At 30.7% G+C, this 22,990-nt stretch overlaps 1 protein-coding gene across 13 annotated transcripts in view; it reads right to left on the bottom strand.

Moving 5' to 3' along the window:
* LOC145248297 (kalirin-like) overlaps positions 1–22,990 on the bottom strand; it is an 858,283-nt gene that overhangs the window by 103,011 nt on the left and 732,282 nt on the right. For all 13 annotated transcript variants that reach the window (XM_080110176.1, XM_080110182.1, XM_080110183.1 and 10 more), the window contains one exon: positions 11,466–12,042. In XM_080110176.1, coding sequence (XP_079966302.1) covers positions 11,466–12,042 — 577 coding nt within the window. The remainder of the gene's footprint in view (positions 1–11,465; positions 12,043–22,990) is intronic.

The following is a 22,990-nucleotide window of genomic DNA, read 5'->3' as shown; positions in this document are numbered from 1 at the left end:
TAGTCTGAAAACGCTTCGGGTGTATTTTAACGATCTTGTTTTTAATCGACTTATTTATTTTACTGAATTGTACATTTGTTACATGTAACTTCCCCCATTTTTTTTCCTTTTCCTCAACCCGTTTTCCATCTTATTTTAGTCGACTGAATTTCCGCTATGGTTCACTTCTTTACAATTATATATATATATATATATATATATATATATATATATATATATATATATAATACTTGTTTATTGTTATATAAACATGCTCACATCCCGCTGCTACAAATAGCCACTTGTTTCAATCAAACAACAGATATCATCAGGCAGCGACTTGACTATTCAAAAGTTCAATGAATAAATTCATTTATTCATTGAACTTTTGAATAGTCAAGTCGCTGCCTGATGATATTTGTTGTTTGATTGAAACAAAAGGCTATTTGTAGCAGCGGGAAGTGAGCATGTTTATATAACAATAAACAAGTATTATCAGCTCTTTTTATTGAGCACTATCTAACAACCTCGTTGAATTCATTAGTCCATTACTTTTGAATATAAAAAAACCCGAGTATATATATATATTAGAAAGGAAGGTCCTGCTGAAACAGTGCATACTCTCTCCTGATAATGAGACATTATCTGGAGACTGAAATGAAATAATTTACAAGTGAAAACAGCTGATAAACTTGAGTGCATGCAAGTCTACAAGGTAAGCTGTTTCTTCCAAACAACAATATCTTCTGTCGGTCACTAGCTTCATAGCGAGTTTTGCTACTGTTCCAGCAGCAAATATATAAATATTTTTGTTGCTGTTGTCATTTCTCTATCTCTCTCCTACTATTCTTATATATATATATATATATATATATATATATATATATATATATATATATATATATATATACATACATAAAATGGTTATATAGTTTGGTTTCCTAGATGTAGATCCACTGAAACCCGTGTGATCATTAAAGAGTGCTTAATGTAGGGCAGCTTTTCTTTTTTCAGTCCGATAGGGTGGGTCTCTTTGAATTGAGATTCCATTGAAACATGTATGCACATATGTAACCGATAATGTTTGTATAATAAACACACACACAATATTTTTATATATATATATATATATATATATATATATATATATATATATACACACATACATATATATATACATACATACATACACACTCAATCCTATCTCAATAAATATTGAGTTGTCGATGTTTACAACCTGATGATTTATTTCTAGAATTAATTCAAAGAGTTTTCTAATTTATTTATGAGTGCATTTGTGTGTGTGTATATATATATATAAAACAAATGTGCTAGTATTATCAATACCACTGAAGAAAATATGTAAACAATAGTTCTTTTTTTGCAAAGATTTCAAATTTGACGAACTGCATCTTGTCAATTCTTTGTTTTATAACTGAAATTAGATGATGCCAAGGAAAAAATTGCTTATGAAACATGATAAAAAATATTTCAATATAATCTTAAAGCATCATACAAGGTTTTCTGTATAATATAGGATTGTATATTTCAAAGAAAGAAAACAAAAATATCAGAAAGACTCTTTTGTATTTAGATAAAAAAAAGAATTCTGAACGCTACCATATTTTTTTTTTTACACTTTTCTTTTTCACAAAAGAAAAAACTCCAAACGAATATACTTGTCTTCTTTGTCTTTTAAACAGCTACAATATATATATATATATATATATATATATATATATATATATAATTTAATACAACACATTCCAAACCAGTGTGACGACTTTTTACATACAAAATAGGCAAAAGAACATTATGTTCTGGATGTTCTCAAAAGGCATCAAGTACAATTATTATTGGGATCAGGAGGAAGAGTAGGATCAGGAGGAGGAGGAAGAAAATATTATAATACATCTCAAATCAGAGGACAAAACAATACACTCATGACCTGGGTATCCAATACAAGGACAGCCCAAACCAAGTTCTAAATTGAAGATAAGGTTCATCATTATTTTTATTATTTTCATTTTTATATTTACAAATGCAATACAGACTTTTTTTTTGTATATTGATAAGATTTCATGGAAAACCAGAAGAGTAAGTGACTCAAAGTTAGCAGCAAACAGTGTTGTCAGATTTAGTTCCTGATATTAAAGACTTCCTGCTTTGGGTTACTTCTCTTCTGGTTTGCCACGTTTTATGGATGATGGGCGAACCCCTTAACCTTCCAGGGTCATGAGGACACTGACTTATTTCATACAGCATGGCTTGGACAAGAATAGCCTGGTGCCACCCATCCCTCTCTAGACTTCATAGCACATACAGCACCTGGTATTACCAAAATGGTCACCTATTTTAGTACTGATCAAGCTCAACATTGCTTAACTTTAGTAATCTAACGAGAACTAGCGTGCCAATGTGATCATGCCATACATAATAATTTTTATTTATTAATTCATTTATTAGCTTGTTAGGTTTAAATACAAAATAATTAACAAGGTCCTTCCCTCCCAATGTTAAGAATAGCTTTCTAAATAATAAAGGAAAATATAAGAAAATGTCATTGATTTTATTTTAAATAATTTCTCTTACAAAAATAATTAGAAAGACATTATTAAAATAGAGAGAGAGATAGGTTAACTTTTCTGTACTTTTCACCTAACAATTTAATAAATAAATCATTAAATCAATAAATTTGAGAAACTGAAAATCTTGCCAGAAGTTATAATATGGATGAAGTTTAACATCAGGAACTAAATCTGACAGAACACTGTTTGCTGCTGACTTTGAGTTGCTTACTCTTCTGGTTTGCCGATTTCATCACATGTACAGTGTAGATTGGCATTCTTGAGAAAGTTTGGTTTATTATTGTGATGCCTGCCATTCTGCTGGTGGGCAAAAGCATTCTCAAATCTATCAGATTCTTTGGATACAAGACCACTTTCAAACAATTTACTCATCTTACTCGTAATAAATTGAATAAAACTCGACAGATCATTTCAGCGATTCAGGAATCCCTTCTTTTCAAAAATGAAATATATCACTCCGATATTTGAAATAGGAATGTACACGAATTAGTACGAAGAAAGCTTTAGCAGCTCCGTATGGTCAGTAACATATAAAGTTACAAGACTATTCAGAAAAACAAATTTATTATTTTATTTATCTCCTTTCCAGGAGGTTAGATTCAAGGTCAGATGTGGGTTTGATGAAAGTGTTTCTATGGAACGAACTGGATTCGAACCTGGTACACCCAGGTCTTCAGTACATGTCATTAACCAGTTAGCCAGCATCAGTCCCCATCATCACAACCATCATCATCATCACATACAATATTATTCTTATCGCTATTATGTTTTACCCCCTCAATAAAAAAAAAAGTGCAAGGAGCTTATGATTAAAACACTGGACAGAAATAACATGGAGTTTTTTTTTTTTTTATCAATCTTTGGTGTATTGAAATCAAAACCGATCTTTAATTTGGAAAATAAAAATGATGGCCGAACTTCCAGTTTTGTATGGGTGACTCATAATTACCTTATAGCCAGGATAACTCCAAAAATGCCAAAATTTATTTTTTAAAAATTAAAGAACCTATGTATAATCACACGCAGAAAAACCCCTAACTATGCATAGAGCTTAAAAGACCTAGGTTTGCTTTATGATTAGAAGAATCTTTTTTTTTTTAATAGCGGTACCTGTTTGAATACAATGTCAATTTTTACTTTTTATTATTCGTGTTATATTTTAAGCATATAGTTATGGTTGTATCCCAAAATCTGGACAGCTTCCGGTCACAAGCTTGTCAGATATTTAGTACATGTACTATAATAAATATATTATATGAACTATACATTCTATCAAGAGAGGAAGCTTTATTTTCATCAACGCATGAAATATGAGCTTTAAGTGAAGTAAAATTTTTAAAAAAGGAAAAAAAAAAAAGAAAAAAGATTTTTAGAGTGACCCACCAAAAATGCTATCCTTAGAATCTGTTTTATTGCTATTCAAAGATATGTGGGATGAGGACGAGGATACTTTGGTGATCGTCTTCTCAGTAGAAAGTGTGATTCTAAATGAACTTCATAACCACCAGATTCTTTATCTGTTGGATTATCTCAAAGATAATGTCTATAAACACAATGCCCAGGTTATTTCTCAGTTGAAAAGGGCCATTACAAGCAAAATCAAGGCAGTACCAAGAAAGGAGCATGTCAGAGTTATTAAGTATATTGCACATAATATCCAAGTGTGTTTATTATTGAATGCTGATAAAACAAAGGCTGTTGGGCATTTGTAACTAAAACTTGGTGGACAAGTTAGACATATACTGAAGCTTATTTGTACCAAGTATGGTTGGATTGCAGAAAGGAATTGTGAATTTTAATAACGATTCTATGGGTGGCATGTAAGTTGGGTCACTCTGTACATAAAGTTGCAAAAAGCTGAATACGGATTTGTACAAATTCACAATTTTGATGAAATAATAAAAATTGGCATAAATGGCCAGATGACAGTAAATGAGTCAGCAAAAGGCAAAGAAATATAAATAAAACATGGCCGCCATTTTGTTTGCTGCTTATTAGGATTATTGCAAGCGATCACAAGTTGAAAACAAACAAAAAATATTTTGGAGAGGACAGTTAGCAAAGTTTTTACATTTTTCCGACTGAATAAAAAAAAAATAGTTGTAAACCAAGTAGTAGGAGTAATAATAAAAGAAAGGGTTAAAAATAATATGAGAAAAGATAAAAAGGATTTTAAGAGATTAAAAAAAATAGTCAAAGCAACAAATAAACAACAAGAGAAAAAAATGATAAAAGAAAAAAATGATAAAAGAAAAAGATGGTAAGAAAAAGCAGAAAAAAAAAAAAAAAAAAAAAAAAAAAAAACAAATCCATGCTTGTGGAGAACAAGAAAAAAATTAGCATTGCAAGCCAAGAAGAAAAAAAAAAATGACATGTTCTGACGGATGATGAAGATATTTGAAAAAAGGAAAATAAGGGAGTTAACTGTGGCATTTATTTTTAAGACTGAGATACTGGGTAATTAGCTTTGAAAATACATTCGCAAACGCAGAGTGTGTGTGTGTGTGTGTTTATATATATATATATATATATATATATATATATATATATATATATGTGTGTGTGTGTGTGTGAATTTAAAATGGAAAGGAAGAAACAAAATGCTTGATGATTCATCTATCCCACAATCAAAAATAACCTAGAACCAATTTACAAATGAAATAAATACAAAAAGAAGATGACAAAACGATCCATATTCCTATTCTGAATATCCAACACTAACTAGAAGCTGAAGGGATATACTTTGACATTTGAAAATTGTCGTTTAAGTAACAGACGAATCATCTCCCTTTCCATTTTAAATTCATATTGTCAGATTTTTTATCTTTTTATTATCATCTATATATATAAAAGCGAAAATGTGTGTATGTATGTATGTATGTTCGCTTTTTGTGTATGTCTCCAAAAGGCTTTTTTCCAGCAGTTTCTCGATTAATATATATATATATATATATATATATATATATATATATATATAATGAGCTATAACTATCTGGTATTATCCAATAATATTTTTGCTTACAATTATTATTTAAAAAATTTTTTTGGAATTGACTTTCTTTTTTGTTTGTTTTTTTCAAAATATTTTTTGTTTCTAACAAAAGAAAGTAACTCTATCCACAAATACAGAATTATGTCCCCTTTCTTTTTTAATGATTGCATCTGAGTGAAAATAATTCTGATCCAGTCAAAGTATTTTCCAAAAAGAACGAAATCAAATTACATGTAACTATTCTTAACAAAAACTGATAAACCAGAATCAAATATCTATTGTGTAGGAAGCTATCGATGACAAAGAATGATATAGAGACTGACTTTACTTTATTTTTCAGATGTCAGTATGAACTATAAAACAGAATTGTATTGGCATAGACAATAACACATCTTGTTAGCATATGACTAAGAGATCGTTATAAATGATGATTACCAAAAATGCTTACAAAGACATCTTAATGAATCTTAATAAATAAAAAACTATGGATAACTAAAATGTAGACACGGATGCCAACATATATTAAAATAATACTAGCTGGCAGTGTGTGTTTGTTTATAATATCACATCAGCTGATATTTGGGCTTGACGATGAATGCCTTGGAAAAGTCACGTCTGATTAATGTTTAGTTTTAAAATATGCAAACGAAGAAATGATTTACGTCAATTTTAAATGGTATCACTTCTTTTATTGTCAATCGAACTCATTGGTAAGAAAAAATTAAAATAAAATGATGAGGTACACCCAGGCTTGAACAGGGGAATCATTCGATCTGGAGTCAAATACTCTACCACTAAGCTGTATCTCCAGATAATAATAAAGTTTTTTTTGAAGAAGAAATGATTTGGTGAAATTTGATTATCTCCCTTACCATTGTAATGTAAAATATTTCCCTGTAAAAATTAATCTTTTTATCTTTAAGAGAAGAAAGCGACTTTAAGGAACAGATTTTTTTCAATTTTCAATACTTATCAAATAAATTTTTGTACAAAACATATCTAAGAACACTATCAGACATATAAATTAGCTTTTTGTGAAATTTGCAAAAGATAGGCTTAGCCATTTCGAAACCTATGAGGAAGGAACTCACATGCACACAGAATGACTTTTATATAATAGTAGATTATATATATATATATATATATATATATTATAGTACAGATGCTAATTCATGTTTGTATGTATGTTATCATTTTTTATATTGCATACAACATAATCATGTTAACACACTAGTTATCATTAGAGAACTGCAAGCACTTTGCCCTCTCGACATAAATACCCCCGACAAACCCGACAAACAGCAAAATCCCACCCCTTCAGTTGAGATCCCTATATGTAAGAGAGCCTTCTACTCCAGTAGTTCCTTCTCCAGAACCGCCAGACTTTGGAATTCCCTTCCGGGTTTCTGTTTCCCCAACTGTACTGACATGTAGAAGTTCAAGTGTAACGTGAACTGACATCTTGTTGCTTAACTCCCCACATAGTACCCCAGTAGCTTATGTCCCTGATAGTATCCCCCTACATCAAAGTGGCAATGTGCCTTGTTTGGGGTGAAAATTTAATTAAAAAAAAAAAAAAAAAAGATCACCGAAGTTAAGCCACACTGAGCCTGGCCAGTACCAGATGGGTGATCAGTTCAGAATATCAAGCACTGTATTATGGGTGGACGTTGACACTTCTGACAGCTCTTGCATCTGTGTGAAACTATCCTGCTGTTGGATCAGGCTAGTTGGGATGAGAGAGAGCGGCTGGATCCATGCAAATTGTCTTCACTTTAAACACAATTATTAGCATGTGTCATCCATCATCCGCAGAATGATCAGATGGTCTTTGTCGTTTCGACGGACAAACTATCCATTATATATTCCATATTTCAAAAAGGTAGATAATTCGATTGGCAAACATGATGTTGTTGGACAGCATATCAACCCTTTTCAAGTTATTTAACGTCAAATCCAATAATTTTGCTTAAAATTCTTTACAATATTTATTCATGCTGTTTGACTTGGTTGTTTTGTAAAGGAAAACCGTGGCTTTGGCTTTTGATTTTGCAGGACATGATTGAGTTTTTCAAATGAACAGGAAAAAACACTAACATTGAAGTTTTGCATGTTTTAGGTCAGGAAGCCAGGATTGCCAAAGACAAAATTCTATGTAGCAAAAAAAAAAAAATTGAAAATTAACTGGGGGTCACTAAGGTAATTAATAATTTACTAATTATAAAATGTGTAGTTCCAAAATCAAATTTTATAGGTTTGAACAGTTTTAAATTCCAGTGACCAAGTCTTTAGTCATAGTTTCATTTACTGAATTTAAAAAGAAAAAAACAAAAAACAGTTACATTCATTTTTTTTTTCACTTTAGTAAAAATATGAATAAAGACTTGGTTATTAAAACTTAAAATATCACTGTTTACTTATATATGCTCTATTGTTAAATGTTAATAGTCATTGAGCTTTTACATTGAACAGTGAAGCTAAATTTTGTTAAAATATTATATATATATTTATATATATATATATATATATATTTTTTTTTTCATTCCATATAATAAACTTTCTAGCAATTTTGAGGAACATTTATTTGTCTTTGAGAAGTTGTTTAATGATCTGTTATTCAACAAAACGTGTGTAAGACATAATATAAGGAAAATTTGAGCGTCTGGATGAAAAAAAACCCAAAAACTTTATGAATCATAATTTTGGAATTACCATTCTCATCAACAACATTCTGAAGAATCCAAATAATTCAAATCATTAATCCTCATTCACATCTCAAAAATTCAGAAACACAAAGATTTATGAGTGTGAATTGATTCCATCCTTCAGTTTTTGGAATGATAACTAATGGTATATATATATATATATATATATATATATATATATATATATATATATATATATATATATATATCAAATGGGATTAAAGAATTTGAATAAATCCTTTATATAGGGACCTATATAAACTATATATAGAGTATATGAAGCTCAACATTATTTTGTCTTGAGTTTATTTATTTATATATTTATAAAAGTGAGAATAACTCTCAACCTATATACTCAACAAAGTTTTCATCTACAGACTTGAAATTTGGTTGCGTATTCAAATATGTGGAAAGCTTTTTAATCGGTTTTTATCCAGAAAAAAGGGCTGCTAAGGAGTCAAAATTGAAAAATTGGGAGGTGGGGGGGGTGTCATTTTATTTTTATCTGTTTGTTAACTGTTTCACAATTGCACATGCGCAAATCGTTTACATGACAGCTTCCTTATGTTATGAATAAGTAAGTTTGAAAACACATTTTAAAGATTGTGGCAAGCTGGCCTAATGGTTATCGTACTTGACTCACTGTCATTAGGTTTTGGTTTTGATCCCAGCTAGAGTATTTTTTTTTTTTTTTACTTACAAGAAGTGAACTGTTTAGAAAAAAGATAATACTCGCACATGTCTAAGTTGCTTTCCTTCATTTTTTGATAGTATTTATATATTTGTGTGTGTGTGTGAGTGCGTTTGTTACAAATGCCATACAAATACTAGGTTTAGTATAAGCCAATAAGTTACATGTATGATGACTTTGTTTAGGTTCTAAAAGCGTCTCCACAAGAGATGAATTGCTACTAGTACTACTACAACAGATGTTTAAAATGCACGCAATAAAAAACGTTTAGTTTCGTTCAGTCTAAACAATTTACATTTCTCCTAAGTTCATAAGTAAACACAGTTCAATAGAATCATGACATCTCAAAAGAAAAAAAAAAGCTTCTTCATTTTTTTTCTTCATTATTTTTGTTAATTTTGATTTTTTTTTTTTTTTTTTAAATTTGAAAGATTTACAAGAAATTATTTCACATGAGCAATCTTTATGCTGATCAGAGTACAGCCATAAAAAAATTCAAAGATCTTGAGGGCTATCAGGTTTCCAGAGTTTTTTTGTTTGTTAAAATAATTGCCATACATTTTCATACACAAAAAGTATACAAAACCATTATATACAGACACAAATATATGTGTGCATCTTGTACTATTACCTACATGTATACTACCCCTCCTATTTACTCTTATATGTTGTACCACTTTTAATTATTATTTACCATTTAATCCTGTTCCTTCATTCTCATTTCATATCTAAATGCCATTAAGCCGGGTTTTTTTCCCCTATATTTACGTTTTGTATGATTCTGGCCCTTCTCCTCTTTTCATGAGAAGCATTTAGCTTTGAAATGCCATGGTCTAAAGGTTTTTTTTTGGTTTTTTCTTAGTTTTCCCCTTATTTTTCCTTATTGTTCTGATGATAAAATAAAGTTATAACTTTTATTCCTCATCTTTCAGAAGAAATTGAAATTCGGAGAATATAGCTTAATTGGTATCCATGATAACTATAAATTGAATTTAATGCAAATATTAAATATTAAAATTTTTTAATGGGAGACTGTACCCCTTAAAAACTCTTTAAAATACTCCAAAACTTTAAATCTGTTTAATACCTGTAGATTTGATAAAAGTTTTCAAGCCAGAAATTATTTTCTATTTGAGAGTCTAAATTCTTCCATATTCCTGTCAAATTTTAAAGTAGTTTTTTTCAAACTATATAAAAAAAAAAAAAATACCAACTTGGTTACAAAAAAACAAAAATCTGTGCTGGTGGATGTAATTTTGTAATTTAATTATATATTTTTTTTTAAATAGGATTTTAAAAATTTTGTTTTATTTTACAATATTGTAGTTGTATTCCTATAATTTCATTTACTATTAATCAAATATTTATTGGAATGGAAAATTGAAATAGCATAAAATAAAAGAAAATTTTATTTAAAAACAAGAAATTTCATTACAAAATTGAATCCATCAGCATGCATTAATGTTTTCTTGTAAAAAAGAAAGTCAGTCATTTTAATCTTTTTTTTAATAGTTGTAAAAACAATAAAAGTGGATGAATTACTTCATGCCATTTCGAAAATTTGAACTCAATACTTAACATACTGTTGAAAATAAATTTCCAATATTAAAATCAGATTTATAAAAATATAATGCCCAGTTCAGTTCTTGTTCAGTATTCCACCTACATTAAAAACAAAAATAAAGAAAAATCTGCATAATGTACGTACTTGTGACAAAATGAAAATATCATATTACAAAAATCATGTAAATTGATCAAGTAGTTTTATAGTTAAATTAGAAAATAAAGTGACTGCCTCATCCACCATGTTGAAAAATATCCCAACAAACAAGGAAGATAACTCAAAATAAATTAAAAACTTGCTAGATTTACATTGTAATGCTTATGAAATCCCATTAATCGCCTAAAAATGATTTTCTTTATAAAAATAAAGCTACTTGATAAATTTTACATGACTTTTAGAATATGATATTTTTGTTTTTGTCGCAAGTATGTATATCATACAGATTTTTATTTATTTTTGTTTTTTAATATAGGGTGAATTCTGGACTTGAACTCCACAGTTGATTTAATAAAAGGAGTTTATAGCATGCTTATGAAAAAGAAAATGAGGGAGGGGAGGTTACTTTATGGCGCTTTGAAAATTTGAGATTAATACATAATAGACCGTCGGGGAAAAAAAATTACCATATTAAAAATATATTGATGAAAATATAATGCCCAGTTCATTTAAAATAAGGGGTTCATGGCATGCTTATGTAAAAATAAAATTGGGGGAGAGGGTGGGGACACCCCAATCACCACCAAGTAGAAAAAAGAGAATGAATAAAAACTTAAGGAAAAGAGGAAAAAGATTAAAGAAAAAGAAGAAAATAGTAAAAGAATCTGCAGAGATGAAATACCATGCAATTTGCTAACATTCTAGACTCTCTCTCAGAGAAAAAAACAATCAAGCGTGCGTTCATCATTAGATGCTACTATCATCTATTCAAACCAGCTCGCACACTTACCGGTAACAGCTCAAGTTCAGCCTGACTCAACTCCATACTGGCTTGTTTTAGTGAGCCAGAACTGTCCCCTGAGTTACTCCGTTCACCACTTTCTTGAACAATATCCGGCATTGAGTGTGCATTTGTGAAAACATCAGATGACCGATTTCCGCAGTTTTCACCTTTGGATTTTCGCAAAGTATTTCGGAATCCTTCAAATATTGTTTTCTTTGGCTTTGGAGAACCCGTGTTACCGTTTGTTGGAGACGGACAACTCGTAGGTGTTTTCTTTGATTCTGCAGGCCTTTTAGGATCTGAAGCGTGTTCATTATTGGAATCAGCAGGTGAAGTCGGATCAGAAAGTTTCAGCTCCTCGATTCGTTCTTCTGCAGCTTCAATCTCAGAATTTCCACTCGCCGGCGGTCCAGGTGCTGAGCGGCATCTTGTGTTTTTTAATGAGTCTTGTCGACCAGTCTTTTTGGAACTGGCCACAAAGGGGACAGTCTGTGAACCTTGCAATTGTCCAAGCTTCGCTTGAGCCACACTCGCACTTCGGAATAGGGATTCTTTGGTTAAACTTCCAAATTCTGGAGCAGACCTACAAAAACAATGGACATAGATAAGAAAAAGAGGCAAGAAAGTTTCAGAATAACGTAATATACAATAAAGAACAAAAATATTCAAAAGACATCTACTCTTTTAATAGAAAAATTCTTTTTTGACAATAAATTTCTGTTATAAATTTAAAAATTAAATATCATCTATAAGATGACCCCCCCCTAAATAAAATGCCATCTATAGAATCGTTTATAAAATTCACAATTCTTTCTGTAATCTAACTATATTTAGTACAAATAAATTTCATCCTATACCTGACTTATCCACCAAGTTTTAGTCAAGAATATCCAACAGTTTTATTTTATTGTTTTTCAATGATATGCACGCCTGGATACAACCTGCCAAATTGTTAATAATTCTCACACGCTCCTCGTTTTTCACTGCCCTGATTTGTGCTGCGATGGGCTTCTTCAGTTCAGGAATAGTTTGGGATTGTTTCGATAGCTATTGCCTTTGAAATAACATGATGGATAAAAATAATTGGGTGGGGGGTTATGGTCCACTGCATGTGACGTCTATTCAAGATCACACCACCTACTGATGAAACACTCACCTAAGTGTTCCCTACATATTGAATAGTGATAATGCAAAGACTGTTGGACATTCATAATTGAAACTTGGTGGACAAGACATACATAGTCTGAACTCAATATGGTTGGACTGTAGAAAAAGATTCTGAATTTTATTAATTATTGTTGCTTCGGAAGAGAAGGAGTATGCTAGGGTTAGGATTTCGAATTTAATTACTAATTCAATAATTAGCATTGTAGAAAGTCGGGAGGTAGGGTTAATGTCTTGAATTTTATTCATGATTCAATAGGTGGCATCAGAAGATGGGGGTGGAGGCAAGACTATGGTTCACATTCACAAATTTAGTGAAAATGCAACTAAATTAGTGAGTTTTAATTTAAACTTAAAAAAAAAAAAAAAAAAACTTATTTGCCCCAGCAAGACATATAGCCACTCTAACGTGATAGGGTCAGATTCATGGTGGGGATGGAGGGGAGGGGGATTTACATTTAAATTTCTGCATGTTAGTGCGACTGAGGAAGAGAATTCTAAAGGCAAGCAGTCTGAAGAAACAAGCTATCAGAATAGAAAATCATTCAGCATTCTAGAGATCTTTACAGTAAAGGGGTGGAATTTTGCTGCTGGTTGGGAGTATTTTCACTGAGAGGGAGGGATACGAATGCAGTAAGTTTATTGGAGCAGATTCTGTGGAAGTAGTTGTATAACAATCGCAGGGATGCAACATGGCAACAATGCAACAAGGGATGGAACTTGGTGGACAGTGCAGGAGCTATTAGATTAGAAATTCTTTTTTTCACCTAGTCCAAGAGACAGGGGCTAGTGATTGACGAACCAGTCCAGAGATTGGTGATACATTAAAAACGTGTTCTCAACAAAAGAAAAAAGAATGTGACAAAAATTGTATCACTGTTTGGTCATAGCTGTGTTAAAAACGGAATTGTTATAGACACTACTAAATAAACAAAAAAAATGAAAGCAGAAAATTCCACTAGAAATCTTAGAAAATAAAGTTGACGTGTTCAGGAAGTCTCGAGTGACACGTAGCAAACACAACAACAAAATCATTCTCTCGTTTTCTGGTGGTTTGAACGCATGTAGATGCATTGTTGGTGATGATTTAAATGGATTTAGATGCACTGTTCAAAACTTTATCGCTAACCCCGAGCAAAAAGAACCTTACATAACTCTGCCATTTACTGCATCTCAGTATTTAACTCTCTAAAAAGCGTCTGAGCAACTCTGTCTGCATTTTCTTCCTGGTAGGGGCATCTTAAGTGATTAATAGGGCTATGAAGAGAATATTCTTTTCATTGTTTTGACTCTCGAGTATATATCCGACACAGTTAATCAATTGATAACCACATCATTCTATCTAAAAACATATAAAATATTAACCGATATATACTCGAGTCAAAATAATAATAAATATGTGTAATTGAAAACTATTGAAATTCCTTCAATATTGTCATCGCTATTTGACTACATGAACCGTTTTCATACACTGCATTGCCATAGCCCTCAAACATTTTACACAATGCTTCAAGCAAATTACAAAATCGTTCTTATAATTTTTACAATTTAAAAAAATTTGTACGTTTTTCTCCTTTCAATCACAATTCAAATACATAATATAGACGAGATAAATTTTCATTTTAAATTTACTTAAATAATGAATATAAAAATTATAGCACAAATAAATATAACAATATTAAATATTAACAATCATATAACAGAAAAGGGAAAGCTTGTATTATATATCTTTTTTGCTAATATTAGCTGTTTTATCAGTCAAGCATCGAAACAGCATTCAGTTCTTTCTTTCTTTTATTAAATAAACAAAACTTTTAATTGTAACAAAAAATTACATTACACTTTAAAATCAAGAAAGAAAAATATAGTTAAAAACCTCAATATCAATATATTCTGTAAAGGCGTTTAATAAAAAAAAAAAAAAAAAACGAAATACATACAAATTATTTTAATAAACTTATTCATATATAATGAATATTTCAATCATCAAAAATATTTACCAGGAGAAATAATCTAAACAATTTTCGGTAAACACTCATATTTACTTATTGAAGCGTGGCCAACTCAAATAGAAGGCTCTTCCATTAAGGCTGCATGACCTGCTGACATCACAGAATTAAGTATAATTACTATGGTTAGGTGATAGATGACTATTACAAGGTTAGTTATTTTCTGTTCCATTTCTCAAAAAACTGGCTCCAAACGTTACTGCATTATCTTTCCCAAAAGATTCGCACATGTGCAATTAAAAAAGAGTATTTTATGCTGGCAAAATATTGTGAACTTTTCTTTTTTAAAAATGTACATAATTATTAATTTCAAAATACACACGTTTTAAAATAATTCTTGTAATAGTCGCCTTTCGCTTAACTGTGTTCATTGTACTTTGTTCTATGACGTTAACAGGTTACGTGACTTTAGTGGAACGATCTTTATATAGGCCACGTTTGAATGAGTAAATATGCATGTTTCTCCAATCTTCCTTATAAATTAAACAAAATCATTATTATATCCAATAATGAACTCATAATTTTCAAGCAGAAAATGGTTGAATTTTTGGTACAATAAAATTAAATGCGCTTGTATTATGATAATACTGGTTTACAAAAAAGAGGTCTTTTAACCTAATTTTAGATTGATTTTTTTTTGCTAGGGAGTCACAGCTTATCATTGGTCACTTGAGGTCAAGGGTTAATTAGTATCAAGTGTCCAGAGAAACAACACCATAATTGGTAGTGGTGAAAATTGGGTAGAATTTGATTATTTAAGGGGACCACTCTACAAGAACTTGTTTATGCTGAACTTGAGAATGACAATGTTATAGTCAGCTAGAAAGCAGACCCATGATATTGTGTTCAAAGTAAAAACTGTTGTTCATAAACTTTTCATTTAATTTTAGACGTAGATAGAGAGTAGGGGTTGCTGATTAATAAATATGCTTGTACATGTTTCAAGAGAAACACTCGTCTAGCTGAAAACACTATCCATAATTTCCCCCACTCTTTATCTGTGCCTAAACCTAAACGTAGATTCCATGAACAAAGTTTCTTTCTTAGAACTGCACGCCTGTGGAATTGTCTTCCGCTTGCTTGCTTTCCAGTTGACTACAATATGGTTGTCTTCAAGTCCAACGTAAACAAGTTCTTGATGAACCGTTCTACTTAAGTTAACAAATTTACCAAATTTCCATTACTAATGATTACTATATTGTCCAATTGACTACTATGCAGTCTTTAACCCTTATCCTCGAGTGGCCTCTGGGCCTTGATAAGTGGTGATGTCTATGTAAAAAAAAAAAAAAATTGATATCCAATTTCTTTTGAAGATCAAATATTAGTTGTATCTACCCAGGGTTTGTGTGGGTGTAAAAGATTTAAAAAAAAAAAAAAAAGCACTGCCTTGTTTATGACGTGAGAATTAATTTTGGTGAAATTTTGTAATCAATTATCTTGTGACACATTTGTTTAAAAGTTAGTTTTAGTACATTTCAATCAATCAATATCAATCAATAAGGGTTTCATCACTCAATGAGGAACCCCTTCCTGGACTTTAGCCATCTATTTCTGTCCCGAGCTATCTGCTGGCACATGGGACCCATGTGTTGTATCAGGTCGTCCCTCCACTTCATTCTCGGTCTTCCCTTTAGCCTCTTATGTTCACAAGGTGTCCATTCCATTGTCCTGTTGTCATATCTGGGTAGCAGCTGCTTGGCACACCCTATTCTGCCTTGATAGAGTTCAAAACCAGCTTAGAAACCTCGTAGGGGATGCCCTTTTTTCTTCCCTGCAACCTCTTTCCCACAGAGAAGAGACGTTGCGAGCCTGTCTCTGCTCTATCACTATTTTCATGGTAAGTGCTCATCTGAACTCCAATCTATGGTCCCTCCTTGCTAAACTTTCATAAAAAAACACTCGACTAACTAAAACTAATATATATGATTTTCCTCATTCTCTATCTGTGCCTAAATGTAAACACAGATTCCATGAATAGAGCTTCTTTCCCAGAACTGCCCGCCTTTGGAACACTGTTCCACTGGCATGCTTCCCGGCTAAATGCAACATGGTAGCTTTCAAATCCAATGTAAACAAGTTCTTGTTAAGCCGTCCCCATAAATAATTAAATTCCACCCAATTTACACCATAAATGATTACTTCATTATCACCTTACATTCATTAATTCTTATCCTCAAGTGGTCTTCGGCCCTTGATAAGTGTGACTCCCAAGTTAAAAAAAAAAAAAAAAAAAAAAAGGCTGAACAGAATAAAGATGGCTGGATACCTTGTACTAAGATCTCAAGACAACCAAGTTCCATCTTGACAAAGACATTGAATGTTTGTAAAATAAATTCAGTGAATAAAAGTATGTTAAAAAAAATTAAATTAACAAAACCTATTCATCTGAGCAAACCTATTTTCTTGTAAACCAATATTATTATTATAAATAAATAAAAAATGTTACAATTTAAAAAAAAAAAAATGAAACAAAAGAATTTAATAACTTTTTCTTTTTTAACATTATAGAAATGTTTTTGTGAAGTGTAATAATTATTTATCACTTTTCTTTTTAAATAAAACATTAATAAAATCAAATCATATAGTCATACAAAAAAAATAAATTGATCAAATTATATACCCTCCACCAAATTGGTTAAAAAAAATTTTTTTTTAGATTGGGGAAATTTTTTTAAAAAGAATAAAAGGGAGCAGGATAAAAATTGTAGTTAGGATGAGATAGAGAAAAGAATGCTAAGCAGTTAGGTATAACAACAGAAGGGTTTAGACAGGTACCCATTCAATGGTGGTTTTTGATGGTTCACATTAAAGCTGTTTCTTATGCAAAGTGAAAATAATAACCAACAGGAAAAAAGGAGTCTGAATAATCCAAGTGGTCCAAATTTGGATTATGGTTCAAATGTAATCGTCTGATAGATTTAGTTTTTAAAATATTTTACAATTAATGAAAATACAACAATCGGTATTGACTGCAATATTCTTGGTGAAATCATTGCTCAAATCAATCTGAAAAGACATACTGCTACTTTGTACAGTTCTAAGTGCTGACTGCCGACAAAAGAAGCAGAAAGTCGAGACCAAGATGAGAAAAGCAATGCAAGTGATTCAAATAATCAAAAATTGGATTATAGTTTAAAATAACCAAATTTTCTGATAGATTTAGTTTTTAAAATATTCTTGCCACTAAATTTCTAGAGCCAAGAGAGATATTACAAAAAAAAAAAAAAAAAAAGATCCTGTTTTCTCTATTTCGAACTGCTACTAATTATTTTGAAGATCTTAAATCATCACTCATTTTTCTTATTAGTATGTATGTAGATAGTGGCATTCATTCTAGGTGGGTTGAACCAGTTTCCTTCAAAGGAGGAAATGTCAAGGGAATATCAAATTCACAAACAGTCCCCAGTCGCATGTATACCTCAGATGACAATGTTAGGCTTTTGCAGTTCTTTTAGCAAAGTGTCAACATCCTCCAACATACAGTGCCTGGTATTCCCAAATGATCTGACTAGGCTGAAAGTTGCTTAACTTCGGTGATTTAATGAGAACCAATGTGTCAATGTGATTATACTGCATATCTTCTCATTAGTAAAGTAGTTAAACCTCAGGATTCCAACCTATTTTTATAATTGATATTTTGTATTATTATTATTAGATTGGTCGCTATTGTATGCATATTAATTTGAATGTATTTTTTTTATAATTTTAGAAAGGAGAGATGATAAATACAGACTTAAACGAAACAAGAACAAACATACATTTCGAATACATTTGGATCATTATCCAAGATATTCTAACAAATTCTAATGAAATACAATACAAAACGTTGTATTAAAAGAAGGATTGATTTTCCAGTGAAACTATGTGATATGATTTATTGCAAAACAATAATGGTTTCTTCTTCAAGCTTGTGGGAGGAAAATGTTTACTGCTTCACACACAAAAAAGTGCAATCCTTAAAAAGCAAATGTAACAAAAGGTTGTTTTGTCTTTTTTATGACATGATTCATGTTGACGCACCGGTTCCTGTTAGATCACCAAAGTTAAGCAACATTGAGCAAGGTCAGTACTAAAATGGGTGACCATCTGGGAATTCCAGGTGCTGTGCGTGCTCTCTCCTTATCTCGGCATTGTCTAGCAGTTCTTGCTACTGGACATTAGTGCCGATTCAGAAGAGGTGTAGTTGGAGATTGCACAACCCTTGCCACACAATTACGCACACCTACTTTTACAGAGACTGAGAGGCATCTAAAGACATGGAGGCATCTAATGAAAAAAAAAGCACAATTCAAATGTAGCGTATTTAATAGTCACAATGAGGATGAATCTGAATAATGAATATCATAACTTATAAATATTGTCCAAAAAAAAAAAAAAGTCTGAAAAATGCACATCATATCTTAGAAATATTGTTTAAAAAAAAAATTGTAATAAAATTTTGGAATTTTTCTAAAAAAATATTTTTTAAATCCAATTAAATTTTGGTACATTTGGGGAAAAAATCAGAAAAGGTAAAAAAAAAAAAAATGGTAAACAAGTAATTTATTTATACAAAATATTTAGTGCTTGTTTACATTGGTGATCTTTTAAATTAATGCATTTCAGGTGAAAACATTACATACTTGTGTGTCATGCTGAAATTAGCATAAATTCCAAATATTATGAAAACTTATGTACTAGATGTATTTAAAAAAAATTCATTCATAATTATGTTTTGAAATGTGTTGGTTCAAAATGACTGACTCTTAATTTGTAAATTGAAGTCAACGGTTATCTCCCTTGTTTGTCATACTAAATTGGTTGCACAACACTTTCATGTTAAAACTTATCATACAACTCGATAATTTTATTTTTAATTGCAATTATTTTTCTATTGAATCATTTTACATAATTTCATGAGTTTATACGAAGTACAAAGTATTTCACCTGAAATGCGTTGGTTTAAAAGATAGCTAATGCAAATACGCACCAAATTTTTTATTGTACTAGTGGCATTCACTAATGCCATTTTACTTTGGATTTTTAAATTATAAAATAATGTGTCACAAAAATCAAAACATAAGGGAGACAACTCATTCTTTAAATAATAAATAGTTACCTCCCTTACATTTTAAGCATTTATTTTTTTTTTAAGTAATTATTTAAAATTGTTTCCATTGTGATAATCTTTCTTGCGGGAATGATTACTTGAGAAAAGAAACTGAAGCTAATTATATAGTTTTAGTGTAAGAATATGCTGTGCTGCAACAATAAAAAAAAAAAAAAGAAATGGCTAGCCAAAATCAAATATAGATTTACCAAATTTAGGTTTAATGTGGAAAATTTGAGCATATGTGACTTTAAACAATAATCTCATTTCAATTTTGAAATATATTCTCAATATATATGAATATATGGATCAAATTCTCCTAACTCTTATTTATTTATTTTTTTAAATTTCTTATCAGTTTGTTCAACTTTTTTTGCTGGGGATGGAGCATCCTAACAGATGCGAGATATTTACTTGTAATCTCATCCATTCCAATTGAAAAATAGTTTTGTTAAGATTCTAACCGTTCCCTTAAGTACACTTGTTTGTATCTCTCTTACACTTTGTTCACTGGGTATATTTGTTGGGTATATTTGTCAGGTATTTTTGAAATTCTTTTTCATGAGTTTGGTTGCTCCTAGAATTAGTGAAATGATGGAGATCTTCCTAAGATTCCAGTTTCTTTTCATGTAATACATAAAACCTTGATATTTCATTATCTTTTCCCTCTCAGCTCTGTTTAACTTAATATCATTGGGGACGCTAACTTCTAAGGTTGCTTAGATAGGCACCATAAGTGTCCATGTAAATTCATTTTTTACTGTTACTTCAGAATTCAGGTATTTTATTCTTAAAATAATTTATGTTTATATTAGAGCTGATTAGATAATTTATTTTAAAAATATATTACTCCATTAGAAAAAGTCTAATTACGTGGTGGAAGCATTGAGATAAAAGAAACAAACCACAGAAATGGAGATCATAAAAAAAGCAATCGATTAACAGAATAGGCAAAGCTGTAAATTCTCACAACCGGAAGTTCTATGGTTCTGTTTAAAAACTATAAACATTAAGTCAAAAGAAAAATTTTGTTCACAAATATGTGAAGCTATATAAACAGCAGAAAAATCCTATGTGGATTAATTTACGTTTAAACAATGTTGATTGTCTCATCATTTTTTTTTTTTTTCTGATGTTTATATAATTTTGCTCTACATACGTACTGAGCACTTTAAAAAACATTGTTTATTTAGTTCAATAAATATGAACTCAGTCATATATAACAAAATCTTCTGATAAAGTTTGAATAGGACAAAATGAGTAAAAATAAAATTGAAAACAAATTTTTAAAAGTTGGACTTTTTGCTGTTCTAGAAGAAAATATATCGATACACATTAACTCGTTTCTTGCTGATATATTTTGGAGAAAACATTTCATTTTTTAGAAGAATTTTGCTTTTTGACTATGAGTAATGTGTAATATCTTTTCTGATACTATACGTCTATCTTTTCTGTCCCTGCTTAGTAAACAAGGAATTCTATTAGATTATAGCGAGTTTTACGTTTTGTGCTCTTCTTTTGGAGGACATGAATTTTCCTCAAAATTAAAAAAATCGACTTCACGTCTATCTCTGTACTTTTAGGGAAGCAAATAAATAGGAACAGTGTGTAACCAAAAACGTTATGTCAGTAGCAGCAGAGATGTGATAGTGTCCAAGTGGTTAATGACACAGACTGACAACCTAAGATAAGGGTTAAGTATTAGGTAGATCAGTCTCAGTGGAACTTGAGTAGAGCTAGATTATCTAAATGGATGACTCAATAAGGATGTTGGCAACCTTCAGATGGTTCCTATGTCTTTCTTGAAACTAACTAGAAAGATATCAGGTAAACAAATGCCAACAATAATCATCTGTTATCATTTTGAGTTTTATTCGCACAACGTTTCAGTCACTGTAACCTCCGACTTTTTTCAGGTGTATCTCGCTGCCCTCGGAAATCTTGCTGCCCTCGAAAATCTTGCATGGAATTTCGAACAGAGGTAGCATGATCTCGTTCTGTCAGCCATGATGCTGATGATAATAAATAAATAAGACCTTCATCATGAAAAAAGTTTTCAATTTTATTTTTATTCATTCTGTCAAATATGTATCTATATTGCATCATAGCATATCAAATTCATTTGAACAGTCATAAAAATAACAAATTCATTTACTTAAAAGTAAAAAATAAAAAAAAAAGAAAAGAAAAGAAACATTCATATATTTCAAGAAAAAAAATGGAAACAGAATTTTGAAATTGATTAACAAATTAATACCACGCCTTGCCTTGAAGAAGGTTTTTAATAAAAGCATTCATAGCAGACAATTTTTTTTTTTCTTTTGGTAAGTCTCAGACTTAATTCTAGATGAATAATTTTTTATAGCAATTCATGAAGCCATTTTAACCGCCAAAAATAGCACCTTGTTATTTTAGACTTCCATAACCAGAGGCAAAGAGGGGCCATGGGCAAAGCTGTGTGAGTGATGGGTTAGCCTGCTTCCCGCCTTCCAGGGTGGAGGGAAACATTAGACCAGGATGGAAGAGTATTAAGGTAAAAGAAAAGAGTATGCCGGTAGCAATTATTCAAAAGTGCAGGACGAGGATTGTTTTTTTTTGGTTGTTTTTATATTTTTGTGAGGAAGCAGCATCAAAGCAGAAAGCAAGGATTTCATTGATTATTAAAGGATTGACCATTCGAAGAGAAACCAGAGAGTCAGTGGTTGCTTAAAAGTGATGGTACAATGCATACTTAGCCTGAATTGAACAATGGCTGACTCCCTCACACTGGATGTTTTGTTTTAAATGCTCTTAGTTTGGGAAGCTGAGGAATTAACACTTAGACTAGCATCAGTTTTCATAGCCTGAAATAGTTTCAAATAATAACAATAAAAAAAGAATTTGGTAGAAAATAGAATATTATTTCCTTTGATAGAATCAATGGATTCTTGGTTGAAAAATCTGTGGAAAGTTAATAACCTGACTACTCACTGGGTGAAAAATCAGTGGAAAGCCATTGACATAATGGCTTCTCATTGGTTAAAAATCAGTGGAAAGCCAATGATATATTGGTTTCTCATTGGTTGAAAAAAATCAGTGGAAAGTCAATTAATAGGTAGAGTAATTCGAAATATTGAAATCATAAACATCCAAAAACCTTAGTTTTCATTCTTTCTTGATTTATTTTTCCAGTTGATAAAAAAAATTTTTTCTAGACTTTGAGAAAAAAAAAAAAAATGAAATACATTGTACTTCATAAAATTATGTTATAAGCAAGTAAAAAGAAA

This window comes from Euprymna scolopes, chromosome 26 (genome assembly GCF_053919585.1).
Source record: "Euprymna scolopes isolate OS-2025 chromosome 26, ASM5391958v1, whole genome shotgun sequence".
NCBI lineage: Eukaryota > Metazoa > Mollusca > Cephalopoda > Sepiida > Sepiolidae > Euprymna > Euprymna scolopes.
The sequence above is the reverse complement of the archived record's forward strand: the minus strand, read 5'-3'. Positions and strand labels throughout refer to the sequence as shown.